This window comes from Coffea eugenioides, chromosome 8, assembly GCF_003713205.1.
Source record: "Coffea eugenioides isolate CCC68of chromosome 8, Ceug_1.0, whole genome shotgun sequence".
Taxonomy (NCBI): Eukaryota; Viridiplantae; Streptophyta; class Magnoliopsida; order Gentianales; family Rubiaceae; genus Coffea; species Coffea eugenioides.
Genome location: NC_040042.1, coordinates 31,388,828 through 31,414,970, shown reverse-complemented (window position 1 = coordinate 31,414,970; position 26,143 = coordinate 31,388,828). Strand labels below are relative to the sequence as shown.

Genomic DNA, 26,143 nt, shown 5'->3' with positions numbered 1-26,143 from the left:
ATAAAATAAAATGAGAATAATAAAGCTAACAAATAAAGCAAAAATTGAATTAAATAAGAAATAAAGCTAAAAGTCCAAGAAATAAAATTTTGGTGTCTACAGCTTGCCCTTCTTTGTCTGAGTTTCGAAGAGACTCGAGACAAAGACGTAAACACCAAATACTTACCTGTAGTTATTCTGCCGTGTGTCGCGCCCCATTTTTATAATAGGAAAAATAGTAAATAGTTCGGAAAAATGAGTTTTTGGATTTATTTGAATGAAAATGATGAATTTTTGAATTTTGAGAAAATAAATAAAGAAAATGACATGGGCCTAAAAAAGAGTTTTGAAAGTCCGACGATTTTGGCCTAAATTTTAGTTTAAAAAGGGTTTTGAATAAAAATCGGAGTCGCCACTTAGTATAGAGTTAAGGTGACCAAGTCACCTAAAAATGAACTTTTAGATAAAATTATAGAAAACTCTTTTTAAACGACTCCTAAGTCTACGAAAATCAAAGAAGGTGTTCGAGAGTCACATTTGAAGAAAGGGAAGGCAAGGATAAAAAATCCGAGGTACCCTTTCGACCTAGCCAAGGCTAGTTGCGTGATTTAGTCAAAGATTTTCTTATTTTTTAACCTAAAAATTTATCACATTTGGATGTACTATATGAATGCAAACCCTAGACCTAGGATGATATTGGAGGGAGGAAATGTATCTTCAAAACTAACTTGGTACCAATCACATTATTTGTGACGCCTAATAAAGACCCTTCGAAGAAGTCACGAATAAATGCAAAAATATGAGACTCTAAGAAAAGAAAAAGAAAGTAATAAAAATAATCATAATGATACAAATATACATGTCCTAAAGGAATGCATCATGTCGGGTACGGGGGACTAATGTTCGTGACTCAATTTTCCCTTTAACAGAGGGAATATGAGCATGCTAAGGTTAGAAAGCCAAACTCGTCCATATCCCATACTCAAGGGGTTTTCCCTAATCTAATCAAGCAAATGTACTAACCTATCTCTAATATTTCCTATATGAAATGCAAATTTAATATCATGTCTCACATATAAGATTATATGAAATAGAGGATATATAAATATAGGAGGGGATACGGGATAAGGGATATATATATACAGAAGAAATGAGGGGAAAGGGTTATATGTATAAGGGGAACATGCGAACATGATAAAAGACCCTAGAAAGTAAAATATACATGAGATGAAGTGATTTTACCACATGATCATGATCTAACGCTCGTAGGGCTCCTAAGGGTCTAGTTTTGGATTAACCACATCTATGAATCCTCACAGCATTGGACTAGTGGAAAATCGGGAAAAGGGCCACAACTAGCGTTGGACTAGTGTGGTATCGAGAAATGGATCACAACTAGCGTTGGACTAGTATGATAACATGTTACATATTAATTATTACTAAATAAATCATGTAAAGCTTAATAAAAGCAAATAAACACATAAATCACATAAAACACATAGCATATAGGCATGATATCTATATGCAAATCCTAAGAAGCGATAACACATAACACATAGACATGCAAAAACACACAAAAAAAAAATAAAGCGAATAAAACCCTAACTATTACATTAGGGGGCCCTAATTACAATCTAAGGGGGGAGAGAAATAAAAAATAAATGAACTCCAAACTATTACATATCTTATCTAAATACAGATCTTGAACTCTAACTATTACAACTCGGCATTTAAATGCCTTTTAAATAATTAAAATGGAATAAATATTGAAAAATTGCAATAAATAAAACATATAAAGAAACGAAATAAAACATTCAAAAGGCATGTAACTAAACACATCAAATCACATAAATGCACATAGGGTCAAATAAAGTGAAAATAAGGGATAGAGTGTACCTCCCTTGAGTTGGGGCCCTAATGACACGAATTTACTTATTTTTCCTCCAAAAACAAAGAAAAGGTCAAGACATCACAAATAATCACGCAAATACGAAATTGAATCAGTAAAAGCATTAACTAAACAGCCCGTATTCACAAAATTAGGACTCGATTGAAAGGAAAAAGAAAGTTTGAGGGGTCAATTTGATTGATTTTTCCCATTGTTCGGGCCATAGTAGAATTAGACAAAGAATAAGGGGTTAGAATGCAATTATTGAAAGATTTTCATGCAAATCCCATGCAAACCACGAAGGAAACAAATCTCTGCCACTTATTTTCTATACTTCAGAAATCTTTCTTTTCTTCCACAACCATACTCATGCAATTTCCTCTTTCCAACATAAGATTAACAAACTAGTTAGATGACAAAACTCATTTGTGGGCTATCATGGAAGAAAAGAAAACAGCAAAAGAATGCAGCAGCTTTTTGTTCTGCTGCAATTTTTTGCAGCTTCAACTCACGTGGCATTCGTACCAAAACATCTACAGCTTAGACCAAAACAAACGAACTCACTATCAATCATTCAATTACCTCTTTCAAACATCAGATTAACTAGCAAATAAGGTAATGAAACCAAATCCACCTGGTGGTAGCAGAACATAAGAAAGCATGAAGTTCTCACGGCAAAAATAGAAGACATTTCATGAGCTATTGATTATAGGAGGAGAACCAGATTATAGGAGTGAAATGATGAGAAGAGGGAGAACTATCAGACATTACCCTCTCTAACACTGCAAGTATACTCACACTCAGACATTGACCTCAAAGTGAGAGGAAATGGGAGAGACTATGCATATTCAGAATGGAAAAAAAAACACATCTTGAGCTACTGATTTCAGCTGAAGTAACTAGCAAACACAAGTTGCTAACTTCGGCTGAATCACACCCCACTGCTGCAACAAGGTTCTGCTATGACTTTGCAGCTCAACCCATGCAAACTTTCATTTCCATTTTCACGGCAACAGACACCCAAACATCAAACAAATTCTTCAATTTTAAGTCAAGATCATTAATCAAAACCTACTAAACTTCATCCTAGTATTGTTAGCAGCATGTAGATGCATCTACCCATTCCCAACTAACATCTCTACCAAGCATCAAAACATTGCTCTTAAGCCAGAGAAACCACAACATTCAACGTCCAAACATACCAAAATCAGTCCCAAAATGCAATTTTTTCTCAAAAATTTTCTTCTTCAGTTCATGGGTTTTTAATATAATATTTTTCTGGGTTCATTCAGCATCCACAACCTAATAACAAAGTCTAAACGACAGATCCACACAAATCCCAAGCATTAACATGCTTAACATACAAATAAACAGCAAAAGGCATCATCTTTGGGGCTGTAAAACACAAGACCAACGCAAGGTAAAAGCAAACAACAATCCACGGGATGATGGAGAATATATTTACAAACTTCAAACAACTAGAAACTGATCGAGACTCCTCTCACAGAAACCAGAAATGACATCTTAATATTAAGGCCTAAACACCAGGAAAAGGCAAGAGCTTTTACCGTAAGAAAGGAAAAAATTGGCAGCAGACCAAGTTGATGCCCAAAGCTATGCCCTTCCGATGCCGTTTCTTCCCTTCCCCGCTGGTTTTTTCTTTCCGACGCCCTTTTGCTTTGTCTTCCCTTACTCTCTTGGTTTTTTTCTTCTCAAAAAACCTTCACCTTCCCTTAATCTTTCCTTCTTTATCTCTCCCGTAGCTTCCCTTTTTCTTGTTCTCGTTCTTTCCCCCAAGCCCGTAACTCTCTTTGTTTTTCTATAGTTCTTTCTTTTCTCTTGGCTCTCGAAGCTCTCTTTTCTCTACCGTCACTCTAGATTTTCTCTAAAACCTCCCTTCAGCCGTCACATTTGCTTCCCTCTTTTCTAAAACCTCACTGCCTCTTCCTTTTAAACCCTCCAACCCTCGGCTGGACGATGCAGATGAACTCCATTTTTCATCTATTTTTTAAACCGTTTGATGATTCTTGGTAAACAAGAATTTAGCATTTCTGGATGGAGGCCAAAATGGCCTGTACTACGGCAATCCAACGGAGGTAAAATAATGAAAGAAAGCGGTGATAAAGAGCTGGAAAAAATGTAGCTACAAATTCTGTTTCTGCTTCCTGTTAGTACGAAGCTTAAGAGAAGTAGCGCGCGTGCACGTAACTTCCCTTTTTTTTTTTAATAAATCACAATAATAAAGTGAATTTTTTAACAAAAAACGAAAAACAAAAAAAAATGGAAATAAAACAAAATCGACTAAAAGGTAATAAAATGCTAAAAAATTTTATGTTTGATTGGTGATTTTTTCCCTTTTTTTATTTTATTATTATATATATTTTACTAATTTTCACCTAATCTAGGTAAACAGACAACAAATTTTCATAAATTAAATCTAAAAGCATAAAAGCATATTTTTGTGAACAATTTTCTTTTCCGATGAATTTTAATGCTAAACAAAATGTCTAAAAATAAAAACTAAAAGACTAATGAACAAAAAAAAAAGAATAACAAAATCATTTAATCAATAAAATAATAAATAATAATAATAAAGCTAAATTAAAAATTTGGTATCTAAAAATGCTAAAAAATGTCTAACAACAAAATCATGAGATAAAAAATTAAAAATAAAATAGAATAAAATAAATTAAAAATTTGGTGTCTACACCGTGAATTGGAACATGTAAACATAAAAAAAGGTCAGTGGGACGGAACCCGAGCCTGCCGTAACGTTGGTCAGTGGGATGAAAAACCCGAGTTTGCCATATAAGTTGGTCAGTGGGATGAAAACCCGAGCCTGCCGTATAACTTCGGAAAGGTTTGTGTAAAATGCTAATTTTGAAAATAAAGACAGATGATTTCTTCTGAAAAATTGCCCCAGTGTAATGTTATTGAACCATTGAACCTGCAAAAAAGAAATAATTATAATGATAGATAATGCTTGCCACCATCCGATCAGCCCCTTCTTCAAAAAAATGTGTAAACGTGAGTATTTAATCGTTCTTCTCTGATGTAGTGAGAACTCAACTTTACCCTGCAAATAATGTCAAGTTTTCGTACTTTCCAATGTTTAATCGAATGTGTCATGCGGTATCCATATACTTTCAATAAATCATAGGGATTGCCGTTTGATATATCCAAAGAGACAAATGAGACCATGAAACACAATAAAAAATATTTTATTTACACTAAATGATGAAAATTATAGTAATATGAAAACAATCATCTATTTTTATTAAAAGGAAATTTATTTTAAAGAAATGAACATGTACATTCAAATTCAAAAGTTTGTGTTTGATAAATCAAAACACTTTGACCCTTTGGATATCATCCTTCCGGAGTTCAATACTTGGCAACAGAATCACAATGTAAAGAGAAATTCCAATGAACTAAGTCACCAGCCTTTCAAATCCAAGCTCCCTTCTCCTTATAATAACCCTACCTTAGCGTCCTTTCGGGTTTTCACCAAGGTTACCCCCATCCTTTTTATTTTTTATTTTCCTTTTTCTTCTTTTCTTTCTCTTTTCTTTTTTTTTCTATTTTCTATTTTTTCTATTTTTTCTATTTTCTTTTTATTTTTTCTTTTTTATTTTTTCTTTTATTTTTTTCTTTTTTTTCTTTTTTTTTTCAAACGCGCCCTTTCGGGTTTTCACCTGATAGACAGATCTTGTCAATTGTCTTCATTAACTCAGAAATGTGTTTTAAGAAATGATGGTATCAGTAGGACAATCCTTTCCTTGTAAAAATCGGTGAAAGTGTATTGACATCATTTGTCATTTGATTAGAAAATTTTCTAAAAGAGGTGATACGAAGAACAGAAGTTAGGACTTTCGATTTTTGTAATGGGGTCTAGTGGGGTGCCAAGAAAGGTTAAGGTTTGAAAGCAGATTTTATAAGTGTTTAAATCACTTGAGATCGCATCTTCATATTGACCCTATTTAGAACTAAACTAAAATTGCCCCAATTTCTTCTCAATTAAGGCTCTTTTCTTTAACTTTCTTTTCCCTCTTTGTTCCTCTATTACTTTTTACCTCTTGAAGTTTTTCTTTCTTTGTCTTCTTTTTTCAACTCAAACTTGCCCCAGTGTGGGGTTTACGACCCTCAGGGGTTGCTAAACGAAATAATTTATTTTAAAAGTTCAAAAGGGATAGTTAGGGATAGAATGTTAAATCGGAAAGGAAGAAGGCCTGACTTTCATTCCATTTTTCGTATTAACCTTAAACAGAAATTTTCATTGATCAAATGAAGAATTTCTTACACATATCCGAATTGATTGGTTGAGGGAAAACTTGTCCATCCATTTCTGCTAGAACAAGTGCTCCACCAGGCAACACTTTTTTAAGGATAAAAGGGTCCTACCAATTTGGGGCAAACTTGCCTTTGGCCTCCTCTTGTACTGACAAGATCCGTTTCAACACTTTATCCCATTCTTCAAAAAATCGCACTCTGACCTTCTTGTTGTAAGCACGAGCCATTCTCTTTTGATAACATTGACCATGACAAAAGGCATTTAACCCTTTCTCATTGATCAATGACAACTGCTCATGACGTTGTTTAATCCAATCAGTTTCATCCAATTTGGTCTCCATTAGTATGCGCAATGAAGGAATTTCGACCTCAGCCGGCAAAATCGCTTCCATTCCGTACATGAGGTTGTAAGGCGTTGCCCCAATAGAAGTCCGAATAGCAGTTCTATATGCCATTAATGCATAGGGGAGCTTCTCGTGCCAATCACGATGTCTTTCGGTCATTTTACGGATTATCTTCTTCAAGTTCTTATTCGCGGCCTCCACAGTTCCATTCATCTGTGGTTTACAAATGGTGGAATTCCGATGTTTGATCTTGAACTGCTCGCACAATCCATCCGCCATATCATTGTTGAGATTCTTTGCATTGTCGGTGATTAATGTTTCCGGCACTCCAAAACGACAAATGATGTGTTTTCTCAGAAAATCGGTCACTACCTTTTTAGTCACATACTTGTAAGATTCAGTTTTGACCCATTTAGTAAAGTACTCAATTGCCACTAGAATAAAATGATGCCCGTTTGAAGCAGGAGGATCAATGGTTCCATTTACATCCATATCCCACATCGAACATGGCCAGGGAGCAATCATACTGTGTAATTCTGTGGGGGGAGTGCGCATAACATCCCCATGCAACTGACATTTAATGCATTTTCTGACAAAGACTATACAATCATGCTCCATAGTAAGCCAAAAATATCCGGTCCTCATGATTTTCTTTGCTAATAAATGACCATTCATATGTGATCCACATACACCACTGTGCATTTCTTTCAACAGATAGTTGGCTTCATCTTCATCAACACATCTCAGAAGGCCCAAATCTGACGTCTTTCTGTAGACCACCTCTCTATTCAAGAAAAATTTGGATGATAATCTACGCAAGAAACTTTTGGCAGTCATATCAGCACTTGGAGGATAAGACCCCGTTTTGAGAAACTCCTTGATGTCGCTATACTAGGGACGGTCGTCAGAAGATTTTTCCATAACCAAACAATGTGCAGGCTTTTCTTGTAACTGAATTTGGATAGGTTCAATCACCAACTCATCTGGATGTTGAATAATTGAAAATAAAGTGGCCAAACCATCAGCAAAAATATTTCGGGGGCTTGGAATATGTCTGAATTCCAAACTTCTGAATTTGTTTGCCAAATCTAGTAAACTGCAATGATAGGGTAAGATCTTTGAATCCCGAGTAATCCATTCTCTGAGCGTTTGATGCATGCAAATCGGAATCGCTGAACACAATTAGATCCTTAATCTCCATCTCCAACGCCATTTTGAGTCCAAAAATGCAAGTCTCATATTCAGCCATATTATTAGTGCAACAAAATCGCAATTTAGCGGAATCGGGGTAATGTTTTCCTTCGGGAGATATCAGAACAGCTCCGATACCAGTTCCAAAAGAATTTGAAGCACTATCAAAGAATAGTCTCCATTCAGAACATTGCTCATTCATATCCTCTGCTGCACAAACAAACAAAACCTCCTCATCCGAAAAATAAGTGTGAAGCGGTTGATAGTCATCCTCCAGTGGATTTTTAGCCAAATGATCTGCTATAGCCTGCCACTTAATTACCTTTTGTGTGGTGAAAATGATGTCGAATTCAAAAAGGATCATTTGCCATTTGACCATGCGTCCGGTCGGCATTAGTTTCTCCAATAAGTATTTCAAAGGATCTGAACGAGAGATAAGGTAGGTGGTGTGACTAAGCAAGTAATGCCTCAATTTCTGAGCTGTCCAAGCCAGTGTACAACAACTCCTTTCAAGAACTGAATACTTTGCCTCGTAAGGCGTGAACTTCTTACTAAGATAATAAATGGCTTGCTCCCTCTTTCTAAAATCATCATGCTGCCCCAAAATACATCCTACAGCCTCGTCGAGCACAGATAGGTACATAATCAACGGTCGACCCGATTTGGGTGGCACTAAAACCGAGGGGTGCAACAAATAATTCTTGATCTTATCAAACGCTTGCTGGCACTCTTCACTCTAATACAATGACACATTCTTCTTCAATAATTTAAACAAAGGCTCACATGTAGAAGTCAATTGAGTAATGAACCTTCCAATGAAATTAATCTTTCTCAGAAAACTCTTCACACCCTTTGGTGTTTTTGGCACTGGCATTTCATGAATGGCTTTAATTTTCGTCGGATCTATCTCAATACCTTTCTTACTGACAATAAATCCCAATAACTTGCCAGCAGGGGCCCCGAATGTACACTTCGCAAGATTTAATTTCAAATTATATCTTCTCAATCTTTCAAATAACTTTTTCAAATCAATCAAATGATCCTCCGCTCTCTTGGATTTGATGATGATGTCATCCACGTAAACCTCCATCTCCTTATGAACCATATCGTGGAACAGGGTGGTCATGGTCCTTTGATAAGTGGCTCCAATATTTTTCAACCCGAATGGCATTACTCTGTAGCAAAACGTTCCCCATGGAGTGATAAAAATAGTTTTCTCCCTATCCTCTTTTGCCATTAAGATTTGTTGGTATCCGGCAAAACAATCAACGAATGATTCGATTTCATGCCCTGCGGTATTGTCCAGAAGAATATGAATGTTTGGCAACGAAAAATCATCCTTCAGACTAGCTTTATTGAGATCCTTCTAATCGACACAGACTCGTACTTCTCCACTTTTCTTCGGAACAGGTACGGGGTTTGAAAGCCAAATTGGATAATGAGACACCACGATGATTCTGGCTTTGAGCTGCTTCTCGATCTGTTCCTTGATTTTGAGACTCATATCTGGCTCAAATTTGCGTGATTTTTGCTTTATTGGCGAAAAATTCGGATCAGTTGGTAACCGATGGACCACTATGTCTGTTGAAATTCCAGGCATATCATCATACGATCAAGCAAACACATCTTGAAACATAGTTAAAAATTCAATCATCTCTTTTCTCTACTTTTTATTCAAGTGAATGCTAATTTTTATCTCCTTAACCTCGGTCTCAGTGCCAATATTAATGGTTTCTGTTTCTTCTAAGTTCGACTTGGCTTTCTCTTCATATTGTTCAAGATTCTTTAACAAAAATTCAAATTCTTTCTCGTTATCGCTCTCGTCTTGAATTTTTTATTCCAAAATTTTAAATTCGTGAGAGATATCGAGATTACAATCATCAAATTCCGGAATAGTAATATCCAAAAGGTCAATGTGTTTTATTTTTGGCCATCTGAAAAATGAGATAGATACAACAATACGTAAGTAAAAATAATTTAGAAATTAAACACTGTACATTTCATTGAATTTCAAATAAAAGACAAAACGTCATAATATGGTACTTAACCCAAGAGACGCTATTTAACATGAAGCTTGTATTAAAAGATGTTTGATTGAAAGCTATTTATAAAATTGAAAGACAAAAGATGAACAATGCATATGGTTTCTTCCAAATTTTTCAACCAAAGGCAACCCCCTAGATTTACCGAAATTCCTTTCGGAAGGGAAGAAAACCACTAGTCCAATTTGTCATTGCTTCCTTGGGGACTTCTGAAAATTTTGGATTCTCTGATGATTCACCCTCATAAGTAACCCCCACAAATAGCTTCGAAAAACCAATATTCACCTCCTCGATTGGGTTCACTTCAGATCTAATCACCTCTGCTGGATAGGAAAAAGTGCAGTACAAGGGTGGGATATTTCTGATCATTTGCCTTCCCTCCTTTTCTGCTCTCTTACGATCTAACATTTCTTTCTTGTCTCTGGTAGTTGGTTGAAATCCTAGTCCAATTGTGTTTTTCTTTCCTTGAACCTCTATCGGTTCTAGAACTCCGTGCAGGTTACGCCCGAGACCCTTGCCTATCTCATATCCCCCTCGAATCATCTCTTTGGCCATCATAACACTAGTTTCTGGCAAATTCATTCCCACCACTGGCTTCTTCTTAGATATCCATCCTACGGAGACAATGTCAGCCACGTGGTGAGGAGAAACCAAAGATTTTCTACTACCCTCCTCATTTGGCCTAGAATTAACAATCATTGTGCAATCATCCTCCGCAAATACTGTGATTAATTGGCCATTCACCACAAATCTCAATATTTGATGGAGTGAAGATGGTATAGCGCCCGAAGTGTGAATCCAAGGCCGTCCAAGTAGAATATTATAAACGCTTAAAAAATTCATGACTTGGCACATGACTTGGAATTGCGCGGGTCCGATTTATAGCACTAGATCTAGTTCTCCCATTGGTTCTCTTTTCGCGCCATCAAATCCTCTCACCACAGTGGCAGACGGCCGAAGTTTATCTTCTTGAAATCCCAATTTGACCAAAGTACTCCATGGACAGATATTTAAAGCAAATCCGTTGTCTATCAGAACTCTTGGCAACAACTTCCCATTACAACGGACTGAGATGTACAGCGTTTTGTTGTGTCCAATCCCTTCAGAAGTTAGATCTTCATCAGAAAAAGAAATCTGGTTAAAAGCCAAAACATGTTCAACTACATGGGTGAATTTGTCAACCGGAATATTTTTAGGCATTTGAGCCTCATTTACCACCTTGAGTAAAGTTTCTCTATGAAGTTCAGAAGTCAAAAGCAGGTTCAACATAGAAATTTGAGCAGGCATTTTGTCCAATTGCTCGATCACCTTGTACTCGCTCTTCTTCAACATCCTGAGAAAATTGAACGCCTCTTCTTCAGTCACCGTCGATCTTATTGGTGCAGCATTTTCTTTCGCTTTAGACGGCTCAATAACTACGGGTTCGTTTAAGATCCTTCCAGATCTAGTGATGGCAGCCCTCCAATCAATAACGTAGGCTCGCTATAATTCCACGGAACTTCCTGTAGGTTAAAAATTGACGCTTGTTCAGGCAATTCAAGTATCATAAGCTCTGATGACTCGCATTCAAAAGGTATCACGTATAAGATAAAATGATCATCATTCTTCTCGACTTCATAGGTTTCTTCCTCCAGTATGAATGACTCTCCAATGGCTCCCATTACCTCAGCTTCATCTACAATGTACTGCGCAGGTTCCTCGATCTACTTGCCAATGTCAATTACCCCAATAGTGTCCTTGTATAGAGGAAGAGGATTCTTGCTAACACTGGTCCCTTGTTCATCTTTCCTTCTCAGAACTATGTCTCCAACTTCAATCATGTCTTGAATTTTGTATTTAAGCGTCTAACAATTGGCAGTCAAATGTCAAAGAGCTCCCGAATGATAAGCGCAAAAGGTTTGGGGATCATAACCAAGTGAAAATCCTTTGGAATAGGTTTTAGGAGGTATTGTACCAATTTTTCCTGCGACTTTCAATTGTTCATATAATTGATCAACGGGCCGACCTAGATTGGTGAAGGTTCGATATGGGGTGAAATTTTGGGTATCATTGATTTGTTGTATAGTGGTAATTTGGGTTGGCGGGTAAAGTGGGTCTTGGGTTGTAAGGAGGAAGAGATCTAATCTGAAAGTTAGGCGGGAAAATGTGAAATGGTGTTGAGGATATGTTTGGGTAATTTGATCAAGGTCAGGGATGGTTAATGGTGGTATGATAGACAAGTCGAGGGCATGGTTGGTATTGGTAACGGGGTGAGTAGGCGGGGTATTGTTGGTATCTAGGTCGGAAAGAAGGATCTTGGTTCCAAACAAACAAAGTTTCTTCCTCCTTCTTCTTGAACTGAGACTTCTTACTACTGCTGCTTTGACTTTGCATTGCTTCCAGTTGTGATTTTAAAGTTGACACATTAACAATCTTCCCTGCTACTACAAACTCATCATACACTTCCAATTTATTAACAATTTCTGCAAAGGAACACCCTCCGAAAAATCTCCTCCGAAAAATCTTCCTCAGTCATAGGAGGCTCCACCTTGGCAGACAATTTTCTCCATCTCTTTGCATATGTCTTGTGATCCTCAGACGGTTTCCTTTCAGTTCCTTCCAATGTGGTCCTTGTCGGAGCAAACTCGTAATTGTATTCATACTGCCTCAGAAAAGCAGTTGACAAATTCAGCCATGTCCTCATATCCTCGGGTTTCAAATTGGAATACCAATCTAGCGCATCACCCTCTAAACTCTCAGGGAACAATCGAACTAGTAAATTTTCATCATCTATCGATTTGCTTAATTTGTTTGCAAACATCCAAAGGTGTGTATTCGGATTGCCCGTTCCATCATACTTGCTAAACTTGTGTGCTTTAAAACCCACGGGTAGTTGCATGTTAGGAAACAGGCATAGCTCGTTATAATCCAAACCTCCTTGTTTGCTCAAGCTTGGCTCTTCCTCATAAATTCATCGAACCGATCCAATCTCTTTAGCAAACTCTTGTCAATCGGCGCGGAGGATTTCCCAGTTTCAACTTTCCCTTGGGCAGCGGTGTCTAGCGTGAATGGCTCTACATTGGAATAATAATGTGGTTCTTGAGGTTCGAATGGCATGTTTATACTAATCGGCGGATAATTTTGGGGAATTTAAACGTAAGAATGATTGGTTTGGATGTTAGGTGCGTAGGTAGGTGATAGGTCATGAGTGGGATAGATGAAAACTTTTTCAAGTGAATTTATGACATGTGAAGTAACGAAAGTTTGAGTATAGGCGGTAAAAATATTGGTTGCGGTTCAGTTTGACTAGCGGGTAAGGGCTCATGTTGATCACCACTACCGTCACCAGCGACCAACTGATCTATCACACGCCATTGTGCTATTATTTCCATGCTTAGATCGTTAAATTTGTTCAAAACTTCGCTCAGTTGAGCTCTCAGGTTGACCAAATCAGCTGATGGTGCCGTTGCAGGTCTGTCGGACGATTCCGGATGTGTACTTGTAAGGATCGAAGACAACCAAGTGGAAGAGATAAACAATGTACAGATCACAAACGTAACAATAAGTAAATAGAAAGGAAAGAATTGCAAACCAATTAACTACCCAACTCCTCTTGAGCTTGTAGATTAATTCAAATAAGCTTCTTCAAGTTGATGAATTACAATCACTCTTGCGTACAAAGGAAGGTTCACCTCCTCCTTGCCCCGAACACCACTCGGTCAAACCAGGAAGTTTTACTATCCCTCAGGACAACCCTCACAAAACTACACTCATGAAGTATTCACTCACAAATGAAAAGTTTACAATGAATCTCACACCACTAAGACTACAAATCTTCTTTGAAGAGTATTTTCTCACTAAAATCACTCTAGATTTTTTGTATCTTCAATGTGCAAAAATTGTTTTAAGTATCTGACCAACCACAATTTATATAGGACCAAGAAAGTGCCTCATTAATGCTTTCAACGGATAGAAAGTAGTTGAAGAGTCAGCTAGCCGTTAGAGTATCGGACGTCCGGTAGTCTGATTTCTTGCGTCCGACAGCAGGCAGTGAGTTTGAAAAATCTTCTTCAATTCTATCGGACGTCCGGTGCAAGCTGTTTGTGCGTCCGACAACAGACAAAGAGATTTGAGAAATTATCCTGTTTCTATCGGACGTCCGGTGAAGGCATATTCAGCGTCCGATGGTTTCGTTGACTTCGAAGGATCCTATCAGACGTCCGAAGCATGCGTCCGAAATTATGCAATGATTATCGGACGTCCGGTACTGTCATCACAAGCGTCCGACAGCTTCCAGCAACCTTTGTCTTCTTTCAATTGCACTTGTTCATGGAATCAAATAACTTCAAACTGAAAGTATATCTTGAAGAAATATTAGTATTATCCATTTTTTTGTAAACATCTAAAGTTAGGGACCAAGGTCAACAGTACTCATGTTAACACCAATTCTTGAAGCTCGGCTACGCGATCGGGTAATGATGGGGCTTTTTCGTGTAGCTATATTTGCGATTACCTGATAGTAGAGGAAAGAAATCGGCTCAGGAATGGATTCTTGTATCAAATTGTTATAATTTATTCAGAAAAGAAAAAAGAAAAAAGATATGAGTTAGTAGATATTTAAATAATTCAGATGCATGTCCTATGGGAGAGCCCTTTTAGGGTTGGCCTAACATGATGTAATACTTTCGGGGTAAAATCCCAATTTCAAACCTGTAAGCGAATATAGAAACCAAAGCAGAAGTTCTCATTAAATACTGATAAGTTCAATCCTTCTTTACAATCTCATTGATGGTTCGATTGACCATTTTTACAAAATTCTCGTGCCTTGCTAATCTAGTATGTTACGACTCCCTAAAACTCCCTATATTAAACTTCCGAATCTCATCATGGATTTTATCGAATGCATCCAATGCCTTCTCCAATTTTTCATTTTTCCTTGCCTCTCTCTTTAACTGTGATCGGGCGTCCTCCAAAGCTTGGTCGGCCACTATAATTTGCAATTGATGATCCTCCAACTCTTTCTTTAACTTCTCATTCTGCTCTTCAATACTAGCGGAGACAGACAGCGACCTTTCTCTTCTTTGTCCTATTATCAGTTTGATCCAGTCGTTGTATTCCAAAATGACTCTAGGCTCTACTTTATTTACTTGATATAGGTGCAAGTTGTCCAAGCTACGAAGATTCCCCCAATCTTCCAGCACCATGCTTCGGCACTCAGCGACTGTGTTGAGCCTGATGTTTCCAATTCCTTGTACTGTCGGCACTCTCTGTGGATACCCAAACTGTCTCATGACTCGTTGCGGAACGTACGCGACCAACCCATTGGTGCCTGTTAGAGGAATGAAACTATATCGTGCTGTCGTGAAAGTTGGGTCCATAACTTTTGTCCAATCAAGAACCCATTGTATATTATCTGGAGTCAAATTATCGAATTCTTGAATAAATTGGCTCGGAGATGCTATACGATAGTATCCTTTGACCCTCTCTCGGTGCGACTTGATCCAATTCTCCGTTGGAAGACACGATCCTAAGGGATTGAGTATTCTCTTTGATAGGTGTTCCATTGCCCACATTTGAAGTACCAAATTTGATGCATAAAAGAATCCTCTTTTCTTTTGACACTCAGTAACAACGGTGAAGATATCGGCGATAATAACAGGTACCAAGGTGGGGGTCCTTCCATTAATTCTTAGAAACAAACTCTGAATCATATGAATGGTTGAAAACGTGACTTTCCCATGTTTTTGCGAAAACAATAACAGATTGATCAGAGCTAGTCCAAAGGCTTGCACTCGCTTCTTCTCCCATTGTTCTCTGCTAATGAAGAAGTCATCGCGGCATTGATCATAAGATTCTCTTTCCCCAAACCGCTTGTATAGGAAACCCAATAGGCATGATTTTGCATCGGGATGTTGATCCATACTATTTTGCCTCAGTCCTAAAAACTTGCAAAACTGTTCCTTCGTCCCACTCGTTGGATATACCATGGGATGACCTTTCCCTAGAATTTGCAATAGTCCTTCTATTTTCTCTAAAGTCAGCGTCAACTCACATTCATTAAACCGAAAAATTGAACCCTCGGCATCCCAATATTCAAGTAGAGTTTGGATAATCGCAATATTGGGCGTCACATTCAGGAGACTTGGCAGGTGCCCCACATATTTGAATAGCCCTTTTGCCTCATGCGACATGTTACTCTTCCAATCCATTAGTTCTCGAGGTATCTGATTCAATACTCTGCAAGGAGCCATCTGAGCAGGAATTCACTTTTAGTACCTTACCTCGAGATTTTTACCCCTCAGGATAGTAAAAATTATAAACGTGCAAGTCTCATTGGATTATGTATCCGAGACACAAGGCGATTTATTCCTAAGGTGGGATTCCCTATATGACGTTCCCTTCTAAAGTTTATGCATGATGCCAATTTATCAAAACAATTAAATATGAAATTTGAAATGAAACATGACCTAAAGGGACCCTTTGTATGCCAGGATGGGCCTAAAATGATGTGCAATTATTAACCTACGAATGCAATACATGAAAATTTTAAACGTGAAATAGCTTATCTAAAAAGGTAGGTCCTAAAAGAGAATCATGCCAGATCTCTTATTTTCTAGTGTTTGTGAATGCAATAAACAAGAAACAAAGAAATGTTAGTTCAACACATAACACGTTGTGACAATCAAGTAATAAAAAGTTATAAGAATAATAAGAAAAGAGGGATGGAATCCCTCCCCTCGTGCCTAGTGCCCCTAGTTAGGTAAGGTTGACTCTATTCTAGGGTATTTCAAATATGGATGCATGAGATTTGGCTTACTAATGCATCTAGACTCGATAAAGGTTCAGGCTCCCAAACTTTCAGACCAAAAGGCGAAGGGTTATCAATTACAGGGTCTTCGGTCGGTGGTTCGAGTGATCCCTTAGGCATTGCTATGGGCGCAGAGCACACCATCCGCCTTCCTAAGAAAATCGATTCTAATCCTACAAGGAGATGTGGGATGGCGCCCACAAAAAAGAAAAAACAGGATAAAATAATGCATTCACGTATGAGGTGCTTCCTTTTGAAGGGAGGGATTATAATACCATCAAATGCGGGTGAAGGTATTAGGGTGACTACCCCCCACCCAAAAATGCAAGTGCGATACATATAAGTAAATAAAAAAAATAAACACATCATTTATCACCACATACAGATATCGAGACGATTTGTACGTGTGAAATGCAAGAAACCCTAAAAAGAAAAAATGCAACCTGAAAACCTCCAAAATGTGATATATAAGAAGGTTAGAAAAAAATGAATGACTAAATCAAATGCTCGGACCCTCTAAGTCTCCAGTGGAGTCGCCAAACTATCGTGCCCCATTTTTTAAGAAAAAATTAATTTGTTAAGAAAAATGGATTTTTGTATTATTTTTGAGTGAAAAATGAATTTTTAATTTTTTTAAAAAATGGGCCTAAATGGGACTTAAAAATACGACGATTTTTATCCAAAATAAAAGTTTAAAAGGGTTTTTAATAAAAAAATAGGAGTCGCCACTTGGTATTGAGTTAAGGTGTACCAAATCATCTAAAAAATGAATTTTACATAAAAAGTAGAGAAAAATCCTTTCAAAATGACTCCAAGTCTACGCAGATCAGAAAAAAGGTTCGAGAGTCACGGTTGAAGAAAGAGAAGGTAAGGATGAAAATTCAAGACACCCTTTCAACCTATCCAAAACTAATTGCGTGATTTAGTCAAAAATTTTCTTAGGTTAACTTAAAAATTTATCACATTTGGACGTACTATATAAATGCAAACCCCAGACCAAATGTATCGGGGTCAACATGTTTTTTCGAATTTTAATTGATGCAAATCGCATTAATTACGATGCCCAAAAGTAATTATTTGAAGAGATTACGAATGTACAAAAATATGAGATTCTAAGAAAAAAAAAAAAAATAATATATAAATATACATGATCGAAAGGAATGCATCATAACGGGTGCAGGGGGCTAAGATTTGTGACTTCAATTTTTCCTTTAATAAAGGGAATACTAGCATGTTAAGGTTAGAAAAGCCACACTCGTCCATATCCCATATTCAAGGGGTATTTCCTATCTAAGCAAGCAAATGATCTAACCTAGTTCTAATGCTTAAATGAGATGCAAGTCTAATGTTATGTTTTCATACAAAGGGGTAAGGAATATACATATAAGGGAAAATATGGGATAAGGAATATACGTATAAGGAAGGATGTCATGCAAAAAAATGATAAAAGATCCTAAAAAGTAAAAATATGCATGAAAATGTAGTGTTGGACTATCCCATGTCTATGAATGGTTCCTAAAAATCTAGCGTTGGATTATCCCATATCTATGAATTCTCACTAGCATTGGACTAGTGAGAAAAATCGAAAAAAAGGGGCTACAACTAGCGTTGGACTAGTGTGGAGTCGAGAAGGGGGCCACAACTAGCGTTGGACTAGTGTGGTAACGTCACACATTAATTATAACTAACTAATCATGTAAATCATCATAATAAAAGCATGTAAACACATAATATCACATAAACACATAACACGTAATCATGATATCTAGATACAAGACCCTAAGAAAGCGGATAACACATAACACACAAGCATGCAAAACACACCAAGCAAATAAAATAAATAAAGCCCTAACAATCACATTTGGGGGCTCTAACTACAATCTAAAAGGGGAAGAAATAAATAAAAAATACCTAACTATTACATATTCTATCTAAATATATTGTCTTGAACCCCCTAACTATTACACTTTGGCATTTAAATGCCTTTCAAATAATCAAAATTGAACGAAATTAAAACAAATGAAACGAATAAATAAATAAATGAAATGAAAACATTTAAAAGGCATGCAATTACACACATAAGATCACATAGGAGCACATAGGGTCAAATAAAATCAAAATAAGGGACAGAATGTGCCTCCCTTGAATTGATGCCCTATGGAGATGAAATTTCTATATTTACCCTCCAAAACGAATAAAAAGGTCAAGACATCACTTTAATTAACAATTAATTACACGAAATGAAAATTAAACACGAAATTGAATTAATTAAAGTATTTACATAAAATAAATCATCCTTGTTCAAGAAATTAAAGCAAACAAGGACCTAATTGAAAGAGTTAAAGAAGTTTTAGGGGTCAAATCATCATTATTACAAATATTAGGGGGTCTAAATGTAATAAAATTAAATTAAAGGCTTAAAGAGAAATCTGCCAATTCAATAATAGAATTCACCAAAAATAAATGAAAACCTATTTGCTACAATTAAACAACAAAAATTACTCCAAATTTTACTAAAATCCAAATCAAAACTATAAACTTATCAAAAATTATTAAATTTTCAAAATTTCGTCCCAAAACTCGTGAATATTCTGTCCAAGAATCAAATTAAAGCATGCCAAAGGAAAACAACATGTTGAAGGGGTAAAATTGATTAGTTTTTTCAATTTATTTGGTCATAGTAGAATAAGGGGAAACTTTAAGGGTTAAAATGTAATTTCTCGGAAGTTTCCATGCACGCTACGAAGAAAATGAGCTTCTACAACTTTTCTTAAGCTTTTAAACCTCAGCAACCTCGCGCGGTAGATTTTCACAAACATCTCAAATCAAAACCCAACATCAAATTCTTATTCTAGGGAACAGATCCTAGCAGAATCACTTAAAACATCAACAAGACTTCCCCATTTTAGTTGAAGACAATAGATTTCGGGAAACAAAAGAAAGAAATGAAAAGATAGATACAAAACTGCAAACTTGTTCAACTAAAGGAAATCTAATGTTAGTCAAATCATGCAAAGCCACGAGCAAAGTGCAAAAATTTTTGGAAAATTCCATACAAAGCCACGAGGAAACTTTCTTTTTCAGCAACAATGTTTCTGCAATTTTGATGCAGAAATCCCATGCGAAACTTCAAACAAAACTAGCTAACCTATCACCCAAACACCCCTTAACAACTGAACACTTCAATTAACAAATGAACCCAGCGTTGATTACAAGACTTGGATTGAGGGCATGACAAAAAGCAAGGGAAAGAACAAGGGAACTTTAAAGAGGGGGAAGCTATACGCATTCAAAATAGATACTATACCCAGAGCTATTGCCTATGAACACAAACTTCAGCAAATCACATCTTGCGGCCAAACAATGTTTCAAACAGAGCTGGAGTAACTAATGTTTCAAAGTTGCAAAACAACCACATCTTGCTGCAAGTTATTCATGGTAACACATTCTAAAACCAGCAAACCGGAAGTTCATGCCAAAAAATTGCACAAAACTCATTATTTATCAACCAAACTCACATAAATTCCCCAAATCATCTATTTTAACATAGCCCAAGCATGGTAGTCTACCTTTAGTGATCCCAACAGAAATGATCCAGGCCAACAAATACAAGAAAAACAGAAAGTGCAGCAAAGAAATCCTTATCATTTGCTTGAAACGTCAAACTAAAACATTCAAGAAATCATTCTAAAACCCGGACCATGAAGCAAACAAGATGCTAGGCATCTGTACAAGAGGTTTCGAGACAACATCATGCAACCCACGAAGAAGGTTTCTTTCTTATTGCTGGCTTCTGGTTCTGCAACCTTTTTACTTTTCGCAACTTACCCAACACATAAATTCACATGCACACTCAATCAAAGCTCACAGGTTTATTAATCCAAAAACCAATAGCAGTCTCAAGCCATTTGGTTAGCATAGTTTGGACAAGGTTCTTGATTTGTCAAAAAGAGAAAAACATGCAATAACAAAAGAAAAACATGAAACCAGAATCATTGAGAGCTAACTTTGTTTCGTCCAGACCACAAAAACATCAAACACTGAAACTGTCTAACCTTTTAACAAATTCGAATCAACGAACATTAACAAAATTTCCATCTTTCAGTCAAAGAAAGCAGGTTACAGGAACCAGAAGGAAACTGCAAACGTGCTCAAAACACAGCCTACATAGGCAAGATAACACACACAGCAGATAAACAAGAATCTAATGCTCATTTGACTCCATAAAACCATCATGAACCCACGACTAAACATGCAATAGAGGAGATTTAAGGTAGGGAGGGGTCAAAAACATGGATCTTAGGAGGAGCAAGCAGATTCTAAGTAAAACCATCCACAAAGAACCATCAAACAGCATGGAAACCAAAGAATGAACCATAAGACAGCAAAAGGCAAACAACTAAACATCGAAAAGAAGCAACTTGGACCTTGGACGAAAGAAAGAGGAAAGATCCACAGTGGACAACTTGCTACCAAACCCGTGCTTTTCAGCGATGGTTGAAGACGATGATGGCGGCGTTGGATTTCTTCTCTACTCTGTAGTGGCTACTGGTTCCAATCCTTCCTTTCGCAGCCTTTTCTTTTCTTTTGTTTGGTTTCAATCTCTCTCAGTCTTGCTCAGTTTTTTCTCTCCTAAACCTCTACCCGAGAACCCTTTTCTTCCTCTCCCCTTTTTTTCAGTTTTTCCTTAGCTTTTTCCTTCGCCACCCTCCAAGCTCTCTTCCTCTTCCCGGTCTCTCCCTCTCCTCTGGTTTTCTCTTTTCCTTTTGTTTTCTATCTAACTTTCTGCACTACCCTGCCGCAACCCCCTTTGTTGATCCTTTATATCAGATGAGGGTTCCAAACCCTCATCTCAAGGGTTCATATGGAACCCCAGTTCTACCGCCTATCTTTTGAGCCATTAGATTGGCTTTGTTCCTATGAGATTCTTGAGATTTGGATCAAGGCCAGGTGGAGTGGAGCTAGAATGATCCAATGGTGAAAAAAAAAATGAAGGAAAGAAATGGTAGAAAATGATGGGAAGTGGAGCTGCATTTTCCTGTACAATTTCTCCATGGCTTCTGGTACAAAGCCATGGGAAAGGTTTGGCGCGCGTGAACCGCGCGTGGCTCCTTCCACCCTTGTTTTTTTTCTCAAATCAACTTAGGTAAACTAACAAAATTAATTCTTAATTGTAAATGCAACGCACAATTTCATTCATTTTAAAGAAATTAAACCTAAGATGATTAAAACATATTTTTGTGAAAATTTTCCTTTTCCAAATTTTAATGTAAAAATATCTTTAAAATAAAAAATAAAAATAATGAACCTAATTTATAAACATAATTAAAACCTTAACTGTCATTTAATCAATAAAAAAAAATAAAATAAAACGAGAATAATAAAGCTAACAAATAAAGCAAAAATTGAATTAAATAAGAAATAAAGCTAAAAGTCCAAGAAATAAAATTTTGGTGTCTACAGCTGTCATATAATTGACAATGAGATATTTGAGCTATTTTACATGGATCTCTAGAGAATATCGATTTGGTGGTTTGCTACGATTAGATCTGTCAGACAATACATATCTATCAATTGTATCCAAATTAGTAATAGATAAGAGGGTAATAGAAGTACTAACCTTAGGATATTCTCACGAAAATAACAATTAATAACTAAGGAAAGAGAGGTTCTATCAATTGCATCAGCTTGTATATGAGCTTCTTCAGAGAACATATCAATAACAACTTCTTGAAGACCATCTAGAACATTATTAGCCTTAGTAATCTTTCCATCCTCAGTCATTGATATATCAGTGTTGTCACCATCGATTGTAGGCAAATCGACAACTAGCAAATTAGTATTAGTATATAAATCAGCATTAAGCGAATCGATACTTGGCCATGATGGTCATGCCAATCCCAGCTAATTCTGCACTCTTTATCTTTTATCTCCTCTGAAATAAAGAATTGGATCTAACGATGGAAAAAATGTCTGATTTCAAGAAGATAACATCCATTGTTTCATACATCTTTTGGTGGTTGAACCGTATCACTGATAATCTTTTTTATGCATAATCTATACTAAGAAAATGTATTGAATCACATAAAGATCCAATTTGTTACGCTGATTATTGTGCAAATGTACGACGATCACATCCAAACATTCATAATGGAATCATGGACACTAACAATAGAGAAAAATAGGTAGAGAGAGCCTACAGTGGAATCTAAAATTTTATGACTTTTGAGGGTGTTCTGTTTAACAAGTGTACTACTGTGGTGACTATGTTATGCCAATATCGACTAGAAATATTCACACCAATCAATAAAGTATATATTATTTATAGTATGTGCCAATTTTTCCTTTCAGTCACTTCATTATACTGTGGTGTTTGAGTGCAAGATATCACATGTATGAGTTTATTAGTATTGCCGAATTCCTAAAATAATCAATTGTCATATTCACCGCTATTATTGGATTGTAGAATATTGATTGTAGTTGAAAATTGTATATGAATCAACAATTGGAATGATTTAAAAATAACAAGCACTTTACTCTTATATTTCAGCAGATACAGCCAAGTCATCCTAGTATAATTATCCACGAATGTGATAAATCAACGAGTCCCAGCGGATGAAGTAATCGGCTAGGGTCCCTATATATTAGAATGTATTAAAACAAATGGAATACTACTTCTATTCACACTGATGGATAAGAAACTCTATGACACTTTGAAAGAATATATATATCATATTTAAAATCAATAATATGAGCAGTTCAAAAAAATTAGGACATAGATATTTCATAAACCCAAATAATAGATGTTCTAGTTGTTGATGTCATAACCAAAGCTCTAGTTCCTTGGCGTTATCGATACTATTCATCTGATTTGTTTTACCAGGATTGAAATCATCCGTGTAATATAAACTCTCTCTTTTCTTACCGTGACCGATTATCTTTTTAGTAAAAATATCTTGAAGAATACAGAAAGTTGGATGCATTAGTGATACACAATAGAGATCAATCATGATTTAACTTAAAAAAAAAGCAATTTATTTGAGAGAAATAGAATTAATAAAGCATTAGATAAAGAGAAAGATGATGATAAGACATCTATTTTAGCCCATAGAATTGTATATTTAACTCTATTGGTATCGGAGACCATTGATCTTCTTGGCGAAGTAATATAGGAGAAATTGTTTGGATCAAAAGTCATGTGATTGGCAACTTCTAAATAGACAATTCAATCACTGTCATGTCAATTGCTGCTACTATTACCCTAGAGTTAATAGGCTTTTGGAGATATATTAGTAAGAGTAGAAGGCCCCTGAGTAATATTGTAAGAAGTGGAAGAAAACCTTGAATTAATATCAGCAGTCTTACGGATATTGGTAGTCACCACCACCGCTTTAACAGTATCTCTCTCTTTGTCAGCTGTGTTTAATCAATTTGAATACCAATTTTTTATTTTTTGTTCCTTCCACCAATTTGAATATCCATGCAACTTGAAACAAGTATCATAGGTATGTCTTTTGTTCTTGCAATAGGTATATCAATCTTTTCTAAATTACATATTTGTCTATGATTGGATAATCAGTGTCCTTTGAACTCTCTTAAAAGCCATTATAGCCCCACTTATTGTATTGTCTCCTGTTGTCAGTATTACCGATTATCTGGTATCCTCATGTTGAACATAGGCATATGCCTATTCTATTGTAGAAAATGAACTCAATTGTAGTAAATTACTGTGAATCTTGTCTAATCTATCATTTAGTCCATGAAGAAAAGTATATACTCTCTCTTCTTATTTGAGAGGGTTATATCTGCTGATATCAATAGTGTACTCCATCGAATTTAGTTGACAGAAATCAATTTCTCTTTATAAATCTTGAAGGTCGTTATAATATTTCTCAATTGGCCCTCAAAATTGTCTCATCCTGGTCACTCTTCTTCATAGATCATTCAGTTAGAAAGTATCAACTCCATCATAATATGTTGTAGCAACTGCATTCCATATTGCTTTCATATTAAGAAAACTAATGAATTTGTCAGTTAAGATGGATCCATGTTATTTGTTAGCCACTCTTTTGTGATTGAGTTTTCAGTTTACCATTCTCAGTATGCAAGATCTATTGATAGAGGTTGAGGAAGATCACCATTAATATATTTCAATTTGTCTTTGCCAAAGATATACATCTCAATAATTTGGAACCAAAAGACATAGTTGGTATCTACCAAATTGATGTCAATATGAGCCATGGAAGAATCATTGCTCGATATAGAGTTTTGGCATTTGTTCAAGACATCTGTCATCCTTGCAATCAAGTATTCAAGTATAGTGTCAATTTGCTCTTTCCTATCTTGCACAATCTCGAACGATTTTATCATGGTTTAGATTCAAATTTATATCAGAGTTGTATTTCGAGCAGAGGATCCCTACTCTAACACCATGTTAAGAAGAAAAGAGTTTGGGAGAAATATTTTCTGTATTTCACATATAAATATTACAATGGTATGAGGCCTATATATAGGGTTACAGCATGGTAAGATATAATGAATCTAGACAATCTTTTAGATAGTAACTATTATTAATTGATATATATAAAAAATGAAAAATGATATCAAAAACCAACAACTAACACTAATCAATATTCAACGTCTAACAACTAACAACTCAATCCAACAAGAAATGTAGTTTCGATCCTTTATGGTTAATGATTTGGTTCTTAATATTTCAATCAAAATAAATGTAAACCCAAAGTTTCTCATATTAGACAAATAGAATGAATCAGCCAAAAATTAAAAAAGGTTAAAAATCAAAATCAAATTAGCACTTGTCAGAAGTTTTGATTTTGCATTTTTAGTCTCTAATGCATGGACTTTGGATCAATATAGTCTCATAGGTTTTTAATAGTAATAGTTAGGGTTTTTAAATTAAATTAAATTATGAATTGAATTGATGATATGATAAATATTTTCAAATTTCCTAATAAACCAAAATATGGAAAACTTAATTGAAGTTTTTTTTAATCATATGTACAATCTAGTAGATGGAAGCTTAAAAATAAGTATTTTTTAATGTTAGCTTACTTTGTGATATTTGAAAGGATATTTCATTAATAAGGTCCTAAAAATTTCCAAAAAACAATTCATATAGGTATATGACAATTCTCTTTATCCTAAAGACCGTCCTGACTTTAAGAAGGGATGATAACTAACACCCAATACCCTTAAAAAAGTAATGACATGAAACTAAAATATAATAAACATTACTATATATATCCATCAGCAAGATTTATAAGAGGCAAATTTTATTTAATAGGTCAATGGATTACTTGTTCAATTGGTGAATTATTATGATATTTTTAATATAATATCTCATGACTTTAATAAAAGATATACAGTTAGACATCGATAATTAGATCAAATTTTTGATGAACTATAGAATAATTAATTATTTTAAGGGTTAAGATGATATGGCTTTAATAGAGAATCCACCCCACTTTCAAGTATAATATTATGTTTTTATTTAGCTTGACGACATATCTTTTTTACTAACCTTCAAGAAATTTTATTGAGAGTTATTTTTGTCTTAAGAATGAATTATAGTAATATATTAAAAGAAAAAAAAAAGGCCTAC

At 35.7% G+C, this 26,143-nt stretch overlaps 1 protein-coding gene across 1 annotated transcript; it reads right to left on the bottom strand.

The window, feature by feature from the left end:
- Positions 1–7,522: 7,522 nt before the first annotated feature.
- LOC113780534 lies at positions 7,523–8,335 on the bottom strand. The gene has a single exon (XM_027326330.1). The coding sequence runs from the start codon at positions 8,333–8,335 to the stop codon at positions 7,523–7,525; it is 813 nt and encodes a 270-aa protein (XP_027182131.1).
- Positions 8,336–26,143: the final 17,808 nt, after the last annotated feature.